This window comes from Caloenas nicobarica, chromosome 4 (assembly GCF_036013445.1).
Source record: "Caloenas nicobarica isolate bCalNic1 chromosome 4, bCalNic1.hap1, whole genome shotgun sequence".
Lineage (NCBI taxonomy): Eukaryota > Metazoa > Chordata > Aves > Columbiformes > Columbidae > Caloenas > Caloenas nicobarica.
In genome coordinates, this window is record NC_088248.1 from 25771176 (window position 1) to 25784781 (window position 13606).

At 46.8% G+C, this 13606-nt stretch overlaps 2 protein-coding genes across 4 annotated transcripts in view; both read left to right on the plus strand.

Annotated features, from left to right (window-relative positions):
* Nucleotides 1-305: 305 nt before the first annotated feature.
* On the plus strand, nucleotides 306-4937 carry HNRNPDL (heterogeneous nuclear ribonucleoprotein D like). 2 transcript variants are annotated; one of them, XR_010606086.1, is made up of 9 exons: nucleotides 306-498; nucleotides 964-1132; nucleotides 1222-1383; nucleotides 1824-1955; nucleotides 2061-2175; nucleotides 3030-3197; nucleotides 3408-3505; nucleotides 3877-3980; nucleotides 4667-4937. XR_010606086.1 is itself a non-coding variant. In XM_065633126.1 (8 exons), exons 1-7 carry the CDS (start codon nucleotides 410-412, stop codon nucleotides 3476-3478), a joined length of 906 nt encoding a protein of 301 aa, XP_065489198.1. In that variant the 5' UTR covers nucleotides 307-409; the 3' UTR covers nucleotides 3479-3505; nucleotides 4667-4937. The 2 variants fall into 2 exon arrangements, 1 of the variants encoding a protein (XP_065489198.1); XM_065633126.1 differs by lacking the exon at nucleotides 3877-3980 and having other exon boundaries at nucleotides 307-498.
* Nucleotides 4938-5977: 1040 nt separating this feature from the next.
* Nucleotides 5978-13606, plus strand: part of HNRNPD (heterogeneous nuclear ribonucleoprotein D) — a 10812-nt gene continuing 3183 nt past the window's right edge. For both annotated transcript variants that reach the window (XR_010606097.1, XM_065633400.1), the window contains exons 1-4: nucleotides 5978-6378; nucleotides 10109-10277; nucleotides 11100-11261; nucleotides 12416-12547. Coding sequence is in view for 1 of the 2 variants with exons in the window: in XM_065633400.1 (XP_065489472.1) it covers nucleotides 6182-6378; nucleotides 10109-10277; nucleotides 11100-11261; nucleotides 12416-12547 (660 nt within the window). In the remaining variant the exon portion in view is untranslated. The remainder of the gene's footprint in view (nucleotides 6379-10108; nucleotides 10278-11099; nucleotides 11262-12415; nucleotides 12548-13606) is intronic.

A 13606-nucleotide genomic window follows, 5' to 3' on the forward strand; every position in this document is an offset into this window, starting at 1 on the left:
CGCCCGCCCCGCCGCCTCCCGAACGGGGCTGCACGTTATTCGCTCCCCTTCTTCCGCCCCCAGCGCCGGAGATCGGGACTGCGACCCCCGCGGCAGGAAGGGCGCGGGGAGCACTGCGCGGGCGGGGATGGCGGCAGCGTTCGGCGGTACCGGCGCCGGAGCCGCCACCAGGCCCGGCTGGGGACCCGGGCGCGCGGGTCCCGTCGGCGGGCGCGTGTTGTAGCCCCGCCGGAAGCCGCCGGGGGCGCTGCGGCGCCGAGCGAGAGGGCGGTGCTGATTGGCTGGCGGCGCGGGTATATAAAGGCGGCGCAGGCGGTGCCCGGATCTCTTCCGCCGCCATTTTCTCGTCCGCGTAGGTCTCCGCTGTGCGCGCCGCTCGCCTGAGCTGCCTCAACGCCCTCGCCCCGCCATGGAGGACGCGACCGAGATAAGCGGCGGCACGGAGGAGTTTGCCGAGGGCTCCAAGATCAACGCAAGCAAGAACCAGCAGGACGACGGGTAGAGCCGGGGTGGGGGGGGTCGTGCCTCCGTCTCCCTCATCCGTCCGCCCGGGCCGCGCGGGGTGCGGGGCAGCTTGGGCGCCGGAGGGTGGAGCCTCACGGGCCAGGGCCTCCTCCTGCCCACGCCAAATGGCCGCACCCGGCGGGGGCGCGCACGGCGGTGCCCGCGCGCCCGCCTTTGTGTCCCGGGCTACTGACCCAGTTTCCGTGGGGTGGGGCGGGACGGGGTCTGCCAATCAGGGGGAGTGGCGTCGCCGGCAGCCTATGGGGCGCGCTGCTGGGGGCTTGGGGCGGGAGGCGCTCGCGGGGCCTGCGCGCCGCTGCGGCCTCGGGCGCGGCTGTGGGGCCCGGCGGGCCGGGCGGCGGTGGCTTCGTTGGTTGCTTTCGGCTTGCGGCAGTCGCGAGCGGGCTCGCTCCGCGCGTGCGGACGTGTATTTACACGTATTCGTATTTCGTATTTCAGGAAAATGTTCATTGGAGGCCTCAGCTGGGACACCAGCAAGAAAGACCTGACAGAATATCTGTCCCGGTTTGGCGAGGTTGTGGATTGTACGATTAAAACAGACCCGGTCACTGGGCGGTCAAGGGGGTTTGGGTTCGTACTCTTCAAGGATGCTGCGAGTGTGGAGAAGGTGGGTGGATTTTCTTGTGGGTCGGTGGCATAAAGCCTGCCTGGGTCACTGCAGTGACCTGAGACTTTGTTCCCTTGTGTGCTTCTCAGGTGTTGGAGCTGAAGGAACACAAACTGGATGGGAAGTTAATAGATCCTAAAAGGGCAAAAGCTCTAAAGGGGAAGGAGCCGCCAAAGAAAGTGTTTGTTGGTGGGCTGAGCCCGGATACTTCTGAGGAGCAGATTAAGGAGTACTTTGGTGCTTTTGGCGAGGTATAGTATATTGCCTTCTAAGAACAGCTCTAGTTTTCAAGTGCAGTGTTGCTGCTGTCTTAAGACAAAAGAATTTGGGAGGAGAGAGCTGGCTCAGACTTACATAAAACTAGGGATTGTTGAAATTATATGCATGTTAATGAATCTATAGTGTTGTAATGGGCCGGTTTATAGCTGTCAAAAGCTCCAATAGTTGTAGTGTCCCCTGAGGGGATTAGTTCACCTGATGCAGACTTCTGTGTCTGTAACAATTAGCCTTGACTGTAATCAAGTAATGCTACATCTCTAAATGGAGTGGTTTATTACAATTCTAATAAGAGCTGATGAGATGTCCATTGAAAGCTGTTGATGGTGCAGACACGTAAATGCCAAATGGCTCTTGTAGCATAAAAAGTTGCTTATGAAGTTCCTGCATTACTGATAGGTACTTTTGGTTTCAGATTGAAAACATTGAGCTTCCCATGGACACAAAGACAAATGAAAGGAGGGGCTTCTGTTTTATTACATACACAGACGAAGAGCCGGTAAAGAAGTTGCTAGAAAGCAGATACCATCAAATTGGATCAGGCAAGGTATGGAAGCTCTTGTTCTCTGCATGTGAAATAGACCATCTCTGTAGGTTTCCCTGAAGGCAACTCACAAAATGCTCTCGAAATTCTGAATTTCTGTCTTTACAGTGTGAGATCAAAGTAGCACAGCCCAAAGAGGTTTACAGGCAACAGCAGCAGCAGCAGAAAGGAGGAAAAAGCAACACAACTGGTGGACGAGGAGGTGGAAGGGGGCGTGGACGGGGTGAGTGTTTTGGGTGTTGAAATTAATGTAAACACTGAAGTGTCTGTGCCAAACAGTAGGGTGATTAGCTATTCCTGATTCTGGGCTGCATGCAGATCTTCTCATGTTTAAGTTGAATGTAGAAAGTAGCTAAGCAGTTAGTAAAAGTGTTTTGGTGCTTGTGGTTGCTTGTGGAAGCTTAAGAATCTCTTGCTCTGCTTGCATTCAGGTGGTGAACTGGCAAGGCAGATGTAGGATGTTTTTGTAAACACAGTTGGCAGCACAGCTAAATGAGTAGACTAGTGCAGTTATAATTTCACACGAGGGGATACACTGTTGGCTCACGGATGAGAAATGGAGCTGTACTGCAGAGCACAACTACACCTCACAGTCACTTTGCTACACCTTGCCCACAGATGAGGAGCAAGCAACTGTTACGGGTTGACACAAGTCAGTCTTACAGTCAAGTGGTCACAACCAACACAATGCAGTAAAGCTGATCCTGTGATGTAACTTGTTTTCAGGCAATTAATGATCCAAAATAGGTGTTAGGAGAATAAGAGGAACTGCTGCAGTGTGTGTCTTCAACATTGTGGTGTTTTGTTTTTCCTGGCTGTTCTATGAGCAGGACTACCTGCTGTCTTTCTCTAACATCATTGTGGGTGATAAGTTTGCATGACCCATCTCTCTTATCCAAAGGAGATGCCTCAGTTCTTTTTAGAAAAATAGTTTTCTCGGGTTTTTGGGAAAGTGAGAGGATTGTGACAGGTAATGCTTTTGGCATAGATTGTAAGGCAGATGAAGTAGCATAAGAGTGCAGTGAAATAGAAATAATAGTAATTTCTCTAACTTTTAAATGCTATGCTTGGTTTCAGGTCAGGGACAAAACTGGAATCAAGGATTTAATAACTACTATGATCAAGGATATGGAAACTACAATAGCGCTTATAGCGATCAAAGCTACAGTGGCTATGGAGGCTATGACTACTCTGGGTACAACTATCCCAATTATGGATATGGGCCGGGATACACAGATTACAGTGGTGAGTGGTTTTGATCTCATTCCAGATAATAACATACATCCTTAAACAGCGGCCTCTTTTGGTAACTTGCTCTGTAGCACCTCTTGCTCATAATACATGGCTCTAAAGAGTACCCTTGTTGGTGTAGTGTCTGAGAACAAACTCCTTCAGTGTGTTGGATGTTAATTTTAATGCTTCTGGGTTTCCCCCCCCGCCCCGTGTTATCTACAGGTCAACAAAGCACATATGGCAAGGCATCCCGCGGTGGTGGCAATCACCAAAACAACTACCAGCCCTACTAAAGCAGTACCTAGTACTTGAGGAAACAGGTGTGTATACAAGTGCAAGGTCCACTGTATGTCTAATCTAATTTAAAGATCAATAGACAAATGAAGATTAAAAACTTGTGTAGCGTGACTTTTCCTTTAAGCTTTTGTTAACTTTAAAAAATATTTTTTTTAAAAAACAGCTTTGCCTACAGTGTCTATAGATCTTTAACTTTGTAAAAATGTGACTTTATCTTCTTTAGTACTTCAGAAAAACATAAGAGTTTTTCTGTTTTGCGTTGTGTACCAGGTGGTCTAGAGGAATAATTAAACTTATTAGAAGTATTAACAGGTAAAGTACTGAAATGGGTACAACTTAAGGAAAACAATGTTGTCTTCTAACTCTGACATTATACCTTGTTTGTACCCGCCAGCGGGAACTTCATTGCAGGCCGTGTGTCACCCTGACCACGTCTATCTCTGGGGTCGCACGTTGCAGGCAGAGCGCAAGGCATACACCAGAAAACGCTGTCCTGTGGTATGGTCTCTTCCAACTTCATGTACCAGCGTAAAGATTAAAGTGGAAAACTTCAGACTTTGGCTTCTTTTTTTTAATCTTTTTGGAGATTAAGTGTCTTAACTTAAATGGTTTTTTACAGGAGTTAAAGTACATAAATGCCTTTACAGCTTAATCATTTGGTCTTCTGTTTAGTGTTGTATTTCAATTGTGGAACCTCATTTTAAGTGTCCATTCTTTAAGATTTAATGCTTGCTTTTTTCTTTTTATAGCTAATAGTGAAATCTGCAAACCAAAACGAACTTTTAAATCTGGAAAAACATTAAAGATCATCTGCACGTGGACTGTTTGAACTAAATTGACCCAACTTGCATTTGCACAGCAGTCATTTAGATGGATAAACAAATAATGGGAAACCTTTTTGGTGGCGTTTCCAGTGGGGAAAACTGATCCAGAGCCAGATTAATAGTCCAAATCAGATGTGTGTTGTTCTGGAACAGCTTCCTAAATGGACTGATTGGCAATATTTGGGAAGATTAATTATGGGTAACAAAACCTCGTGTTGCCTTAATAAAATATGCATATGATCTTTAACAGTGAAGAAAGGAAATATATAGAAGACTTAAAGCAGTTCATGAAAATGGACCTTTTAAAGATTCTTGTAGTAACTTGCACAGATCTGACATATATTTTGTCTTGATTTTTAGGTAGAGATACTGCAGCACAGCCATCTTGCAGCACATCGTGAGTGAATGGAGGGTGGTCTTCGTGAGAGGAAATGATTATTTTTTAAAAGACTCTTAGCGTATGACACAACTTGTGTCTGACTGTACATAGCAGCCAAATAGTTTTCTTTTATGGTTTTTACTTTCTTTTTGCCATTCATGTTATGACACAATGTGGACTTGTGTTTATACAAACTTTTATTTGTATAATTTCATGTTAAAGGATTCTCTAATAAATGCTTACTTAAGTGAATCCATAGCCTCGCCGTTGGCTGTCAGCTTACAGTGGTGTAACTGTATTTTTACTTGCATAGAAGGGCAGGTACCTTGTTGGAGATCATAAATGACTCAGGGTTATCATGGATACAGAGCAGTACAAACCACTTCTTTCCTGACCTGTCTTAAGAAAACACCACAGTGCCTTGAGTTAGCATCTCTGGAAGCCAGCAGGGTTATCTCCTGCCCCCTGCAGAAAAAAGGAGAGGGTCTGTGCCCCAAACTGATGACTTCGTGCATCTCAAGGGAGAAATCTAGAACTATGGTAACGTTCTTTTTTTATGCTGAGGGTAGCGCTGTGCTGAGAGATTGCAGGGTGAGATCTGTATAACTTTTTAAGGTTTTTTCAAGCACTTAATTTTAAAAACACTTCAGGCTATAATTTAATTTCTGAGAACAATTGTTCTTGCCTATTCCCGGTGCAAGTGGGGCAGCTGAGAACTGCAGGGTCAGCAACTAATTTCTGTAGAAACCGTCTTTACCCGCAGTGCCCATATTGCTTTACTTCAGCCCCACAACGTGGCCTTGCTAGTATGCTTGGTAATATATAGAAGAAAACTTGTCTAAAAGTCATCGTCAACCTGTAGCAACTTATGTTTTAAAAGTAACTTCCCCCCTCCCTGCCCTTTTTTTGGGGGGGGGGGGGGGCGGGGGGGTGGTGGTAAAGGCGTCTTTTCGGTACCGTTGGGCGCTCCATGGGGTTCCCGCGGGTTGTGAGGTGCCCAGGAGCTGGGTGCAGGCCCGGGGAGCGGCGGCGGGCAGCTGCCGGTCGGAGAACGAGCTGCTCGCCCGTGCCCCGCTCCGCAGCGCCCCCCGGGAGCGCCCCCCGGGAGCGCCCCCCGGGAGCGCCCCCCGGGAGCGCCCCCCGGGAGCGCCCCCCGGGAGCGCCCCCCGGGAGCGCCCCCCGCGCCGCGGCTGCCGCCCACGGGCGACGGCCACCAACCGCCCGTTCCAGCGGGGGTCCCCGCGCGCCGTCTCCCGGGCACGCGCTGTCACGTGACCGCGCCCGCCGCGCTCCTTCCGGCCGCCATTTTAGGTTGGGTCGGCGGCGGCGCCATTAAAAAAAAAACCCGGGTGGGAAAAAGGAGGGTTCGGCGCTTTCGTGCCGTCGCCGGGGCCTCGCGAGAGGGGTCGGGGCCTCGGCGGGGAAGCAGCGGCGGGGGCCGGAGGCGGCGGGCGGTCGCCGGCCGGGCGGCGCGGGCCAGCCACAGCGGCGCCGCCATGTCGGAGCAGCAGTTCACCATGGACTCGGCGGTGGCTGGGGCCGGGGGCGGCTCGGCGGAGCCGGCAGAACAGCCTGAGGGGCTGGCGGGGACCGGGGCGGGGGGCGCCGACGGGGGAGGCGGCGGCGGCGGCGGCGGTGGGATCGAGTCGGAGGGAGCCAAGATCGACGCCAGCAAGAACGAGGAGGATGAGGGGTGAGCGGCGGGGGCGACGCGGCTTTTGTCAGCGCGGGGCGGTGCAGCCCGCTGTCCCCGGGCCCGGCCCCGCTGTCCCCGGGCCCGGCCCCGCTGTCCCCGGGCCCGGCCCCGCTGTCCCCGGGCCGTTTGTTTACTTTGCGCCGCGGCGACGTCACGTACCGGGCGGGGGCGGGACGGGACGGGGAGCGCAGGGACCGGAGCCCGGCGCGGCCCCGGACCGGAGCCCGGCGCGGCCCCAGCCCGGCCCGGCGCGGCTCACCCGGGGCTGCAGAGCCGAGCTGGAGCCGGGGGCCCGGCGCGCTGCTGGGAAGCGCGGGCGGGTCGGTGTGCGGTTCGCAGGGAGCCGCGGGTGGGCCGGTGCTCGGGGTCGGTGTGGAAGTGAGCGGGAGCGGCGCCGTCACGGAGCTGCTCTCGAGCGGTGGAGTGTCACACTCCTGTCAACCCGCGGCAGCCGGGGGTGACTGCTCCTGGGGTGTGCATCTGGTGTTACGTGTACCAAACCGCAAACTTTTTTTCTTCAGTTGTCGTTTTTAAGAGTCGATGTGCAGTGCATGTCTTAGGAGACTGCAACTCAGTGTAGCGAAATCCTCAGGACACAATCACTTAGTGTTGCCCTATGTTGCAAAAATAATCGGTGTGTCAGTGGGAGGCATGATGTACCTTGGCTTCTTCCCACCCTAAACTACTTTTACAAAGCTTGCTCTGAGGAAGATTGCTTTAGTTGACAGCTTTAAGTTCAGATGGAGGCAGATTTTAATCTTCTAGGGGTCTCTACTTGATGTTTGGCATGGGGCAGAGTGTCACTTTCATATAGCAGGTGAAATTAATGTTTAAGAAATCTGGTTCCAGGACAGGCTGCTGCTCTATGCTGTCTCCTGTCAGGCCAATAAGAAACTCAAGCTGCAGGTCTGATTTTGATCAAGGCAGAAAATTTTTAAAAAAATATAAACACTGACTGCTGCATCCCGTAGAAAGTTGCTGTAAAACCAGACTGTCTGCCTCCTGTAATAACCCTGGATGCTGCCAAGAGCAAGGAGAGAGAACAGAAACCTTTTTTGAGTGTTTTGCTAGTGTTAGTGAAAACTTCAAATGTTTTTGTTGCTTCTTCTCTGCTGTTAATGTACCTTTGCAGTTTGCATTTTTGTTTTACTTCTTGCCCTCGAATACACACCTGTTAAAGGGTTTTCATGAGGAAGGCAGTCTTCTTTTGAGTCAATACAGCCTAGAAAAAGTTGTCACTGTGTGGTGCAGTGATATTGAGCAGTGATTATGTTTTAACATAGGTTGACTTGTAGTTTAGTTCAATCTCTCAGCTTATGACAGACTTTTTTTTGACCTGTCAGTTCTTACAGGTAACGCTGTACAGGACATGAAGTGTTTTGACAGCTCTCTTGGTAGTAGAGGGAGAACAGCACATCCTTGCTGGCTGCTGGGTACAGGTTTGTCGGTGTTCCCTTGGCATTAGGAGTCAGGGTCGATGTCTTCAAGAAGAAAACAGTGCACAGGTTCTCGTACCCTTGGATCTCTTTGGTGAGAACTGTGGGCTTGAGAAATCCACATGTTGGCAACTGCCAGGCAACTTCTTAACCAGCCTGTGGGAGGAAAGGCAAAGCCATCAGTCAGGGCAGCGTCTGTGCTCTGTTTATCTAACTCATAAGCTTGAAGGCTTTCCCAGTATGCTCCTGGTAACTTATTTTGGAAAACTGTATCTGCTGTACACCAGCCAAACTGTGGTTTGGGAAACGTCCGTATTTTAAAGGCTTTTGGCAGCACTGTGACGTTTCATCTTCGCTGTTTGTTGTGCTCAGGCTGGTGTTGTAGCCCTGATGTGACCTCAGTTTTGCAGAGAAGCAGACGTGCGTCAGCTTCTGTAGTGGCAAGTTGAAGCAATCGTGTTTTGCTGTAGTCACAGATGCAATTGTTGCAGGGTGGGAAGAAAATCAGAGCACTGTCAGGTTTTAAGCTCGTGTTCTTGGTCTGTCACGTGCTTAGTGATATAAAGCAGGGTTTTGTAGGTTAGTGTTGATTGACTGTTGATAATTATATAAACCAGGATTTGTATGTTTGTGTTAATGGTTTGTTGATAACTGTAAAACAGGTGTTTTGTATGTTGGGTAGTAACTGCTGGAATATCACTATCCCCCATGTGTCAGAACTACAATGCTACATCCTCTGTATGTAATTTGTTTTGCTGCTGGGAGGGGAGGGGAAGCCCCCCCAAACCCATTAATGATGGATGAACAGGAGGACACAAGGCATCCTTTGAATTGCTATCTATACTGGTCTCAAACCTGCTGGTTTACCACAGTGGACCATTCTTGCTATGTTGGTCCTGAAGACAGAAAGATGTCACACTAGAAAGGGCTTCTGGTGCTTTGTTGAAGAGATGTAGAACTAGTAGGAAAAGTAGCTAACGGAATAGGGAATCGGTGGCGCTCCTGTTCATAGATTTCAAGACTTCTTATAGAAACAGCTGAAGCTGCTGAAGCCCCTCATCTGTATGAAAGTTGGATATGTTTGTCAGAAGCTGAATGCTCTTGTTAATTCTGTGAGAATACAGCTTATTCAACAGACCCTAGAGTTAGTTCACGTGAGCAGCTTTTGATTTGGGAGAGTTTGACCTGTGGAAGTACAACACAACTAAACACAGTCGGCAGAAATATTTGTATACATGTAGAAAGTGGAGGAGTTGGAAACATGCTACTGTGGTTTTCCGGGTTTTCTGATAACTATGCACATGATTGTGGAATAAGTTGGTATGCTGAAAATGCACAAAGCTTTGTAGAAAGCATTTTTGTAGATCATAATGGACCATACTTACTGTTTTGAGCCTGCTGTGAAATATTCTTTATCAGTATTAAAAAAGATCATCTCAAAAGAAATCCTCTTTTGAATGGATGCATAAGCTCCACGTCTAATAACTAGGAATGTTTCATTTATGTACATATTTGCTTGATATTTAGCTGATGCAAAACATCAAGTGTTTCCTCCTGAGACACAGTGGTTCTCCATTTTTCTTTCTTTTGTGGTTTACTAATGTTATGGGATGGTCATGATTTTATTCCAAGCTTCCAGTGTTGTTTTTTTTTTTAAATACAAGTCAAGATCAGAGTTCTCTGCTGTACCCATTTGCCCAGCAACACTGGTCCTGTAGGTAGTATATTGGGAAGATGTTCTTCTCATTTTATGGGATTATGCCAAGTGTTGTGGTTTCGGGAGGAAAGAAGTTTTGAACATCCAGTAATTTACTTTTTTACTGCTTTCTGGGGAAAGGGACTTGACTAAACTTTTTAAAATTTGTTTTAGTTTACTAATAATGCTTCCATTTAACTGCTCTGCCTTATTAATCTGTTCAGCGTGTGTGTTTCACAAGTGGCTGTGTTGGGTGCTCCACAGATAACTAAATGGAATTAAGCCTGTGGGTCAACAGTGGTGAGGACACAAGGAAGCAGTAAAATAACTTTTTGTCACTCCTTGTAGTTTCTTGGGATAACAGAGCAAGCAACTGCAGCAGAAGATGGTGCAAAACTTTTGCCTATGTGTAAGCCCATCTAATCTGGCCAGGATCGTTTACGCAAGTTTTCAAGAAGTGCAGGCCTTACTAAGTGTGTGTATAGTGTCATTGATAAAATTCTGCTATTTTCATTAGGTAACTGAGCTCATAAAGCTTGACAGTCCAGGATTTCGAGTAAGACACATTAACAGATTTACCATCTTGTCTTAACAGGAAAATGTTTATTGGCGGCCTTAGCTGGGACACTACGAAGAAAGATCTGAAGGACTATTTCTCTAAATTTGGTGAAGTCGTAGACTGCACTCTGAAGTTAGATCCCATCACTGGGCGATCGAGAGGCTTCGGCTTTGTACTCTTCAAAGAATCGGAGAGTGTGGATAAGGTAGTATTAAATTAATCAATCAATCAATGTGTTCAGTTTCAGGTAGCAAAGATACCGCACTCAGATGAGTGTATGTATAGTTGTTTGTTCATGATCTGTTAAAGATGATTCTGGGATACAATATATTTAAGATGCGTATTGATTTTTTTTTTTTTTTTAAACCATGTTATGTGTGATGCAGTGGCCAGGACCAGCAGTGATTCACAAAGTATGGCTTTTGGTACTTGCAGGGGAGTGTACTGCAAGCCACTGGACTTGAGTCCTTTAAAAATACTGTATATAAATGTCTCCTGCCTACTACTGTGAAAGCAGTAATTTACAGAGATCTTAGAAGTATTTGCACTCCAGAGCTGCAACGTGAACTCCTGGAATAGACCCAGTGGATTTGATAGATTTGGGTTTTATCCAAGCAAAAATTAGCTGTTAAACTGTCTAAAATGCTGTTGACACAGGACACTGACAAGTTTTCACCTTCTTAGACCTTTGGTAGTATCTAAAGTACAAATTCTTTACTTCATAAGGTTTGAGGATGTGATTGTAGAGTACTTGCTGAAAAATGTTATGCTCTTATTTCCCTTGGGTGATATGTGGCTCTTGGTGATTCTTGAAAGGCTTTGTCAGAACTGGCTGTGTCAGTGGATAGCAATCAAAATCATGGAACTGTTTGGTTGTGTGCAAAAAATTATCACTTTAATTAAAGTACTGAAATAGAAGTGATGGCATTAAGGAAAACTTAAGTACAAAATAACTGTGTCTTGGTCAAAACATCAGTGAAACATTTACCTTGAACTGTGAGTAAGATCGTATTTTAATTTTCTACAGGTCATGGACCAGAAAGAACACAAGCTGAATGGAAAGGTCATTGATCCAAAAAGAGCTAAAGCCATGAAAACAAAAGAACCTGTTAAAAAGATTTTTGTTGGGGGCTTATCTCCAGACACACCGGAGGAGAAAATAAGGGAATATTTTGGAGGATTTGGTGAGGTATGTGGTGAAATGAACTGCTTATACTTGTAGAACTTGTTCTGTCTTCACAAAAAGCAGCCCCCAGACACAACCTGTGTGGAAGCTACTGTAAGGTTAATGGCCAGCATAGCTCCATATCTCTTAGTAGTCAGAATTTTAACGATAAGGCTATTAATTACAGGCTTTGAGTTGCATTGACTGAATCAGGGGAAGGAGAAGCTGACGTAAATCAGAGATTCAGGAACCGATTCGTGGGATGTTTGACATAGACTGGGACAGGTGTGGGAGGCAACATTTTTGAGTGTGTTGTTTTGGTCATCTCAGGGAGGTGCTCTTCAGCCAGCCCCGCTGACCTGCCATGGCATGTATTCAGACAGTTTGCCTAAACTCTGTGCATCTGTGGAGTCTCTGTCTCTCTCTATCCCCAGTTTTTGGTGGTGCAGAGGAACAAAATACTACTGCAGTGCTAAAAAGCTGAGCTTGGTACAGGCAACTGAAGTTGGCTGCTGCTTCCCTGTTAGTTCTCACATGTTGCCAGCATCAGGTCATGACAACTCTGCTGTCAGAGAATTTGTATGTCACCTGCTATCTTAATATCTTGCAGACAGTTCACTCTGGGCTATAGACTTTGACTAATATTTATTTAAAAATGTGTGTTCCATGTGCAAGAAGAACTTTATTCTGTGTTTGTCGTCAGGTGTAAAAATTGTCCTGTTTAACATAGAGTTTTAGCAGCATTGTGGCTGAACAGAACGTGCATTTGCACAAAGTTACATCTTTTTCATACAAAACTTGAAGATTGAGGTCTGCTTTGAAACACCTAGTTACTTTAGTCTTAACTGAGGTAATACTGGAAGTCAAACTGAGACTATCCAGCACAAGTAAAATATTATTTATTATGAGTTCCTGAATGTGCAAACGATACTATGAGGTAGAGGAAAACAATCTTTTACACAATTAGGAACACCATTTCTAGTGAAGGTGATGTTTGTGATGTTGATACTGGTGGTTTCTAGTGATGTTTATTACATCTAGTGATATAAAGCCCTATGAAGGAGGCACATTACTATATTCAAGTGTAAATAATTTTCAGCTAGCAAACATGGCCTGTTAGAAACATTTTAAAGTGGCATGAATAGCAGGTTAGAAGATAAAACCACTTTTTCTTCCAGGTTGAATCGATAGAGCTTCCCATGGACAACAAAACTAACAAGAGGCGTGGATTTTGCTTCATTACTTTCAAGGAGGAGGAACCAGTGAAGAAAATAATGGAGAAGAAGTACCACAATGTTGGGCTTAGTAAAGTAGGTGGAATTTTTCCTGGAGAAACTGAAGAATGACAGCAGAGGGAGTCGTTTGTATCAGTTGTATATGTTTGGGGATAATAGTCTGAAAACACCTGTAAGCTTTATTTCTCTCATGTAGACATTAAACCTATGAAGCATTTATATAGGTGCTAGGAGTAGGTTAGTGTAATCTCAGCTTCAGAACTGAGGGGGTTGCAGTGAGGTTTTGTACTGCACCCCTCATGAGGAGAGGGCTGGGCCACAGCGTGTTTGTTCGTTCATGGTGAAGTTCTCCCGTTCTCCAGCTGTGTGGTCGGAGTGCTGTGTCGATGCTCCACTGTATCAGGCTGCACCATGTCTTCCTGGTAGCTGGATCTGTGTGTGTTTAATAGGGAAATATTTCGTTGTTTTAAGCAAAATGTCAGTTTATCTTAGAGAGCTTCTAAAACTGAAATGAAATGACAAGTTAGGCTTACCTGTTGAAACTTCCTTACAAAAACTTGGTTGAAATTCAACCTAGTAACAAAACCTCAAATTGTAGCTGGCCTCTTCTTCGTGGGATGAGTATGTAGTGGAACCTTTAGAACAGAGTTGAGCAAAAATGTTCACCATACTTTTGTAACTCAATTTCACTTCTCACAGATAAGTAGACCTCTGAAGTCTGTAGAATTGTAGCAGCATTTTGTTTGGAGAGGACCTTTGAGATCATAGAGTCCAACCACAACCTAACACAGTCAAGTCCACCATTAAACCATGTCCCTAAGTGCCACATTTGCAAGTCTTATAACACCTCCAGGGATGGTGACTCAACCACTTCCCTGGGCAGCCTGTTCCACTGCTTCACAACTCTTTCCATGAGGAAATTTTTCATAATACCCAATCTAAATCTCCCCTGGCACAACTTTTCTCCAGGCTGAACCCCTCCCGCAGGTCCCTCAGCTGCTCCTCTTAAGACTTGTACTCCAGACCCTTCACCAGCTTTGTCGCCTTCCTCTGCACTCCAGTACCAAAACTGAACACAGGATTCGAGGTGTGGCCTCACCAGCACTGCTGACCACACTGTTGCTGATACAAGCC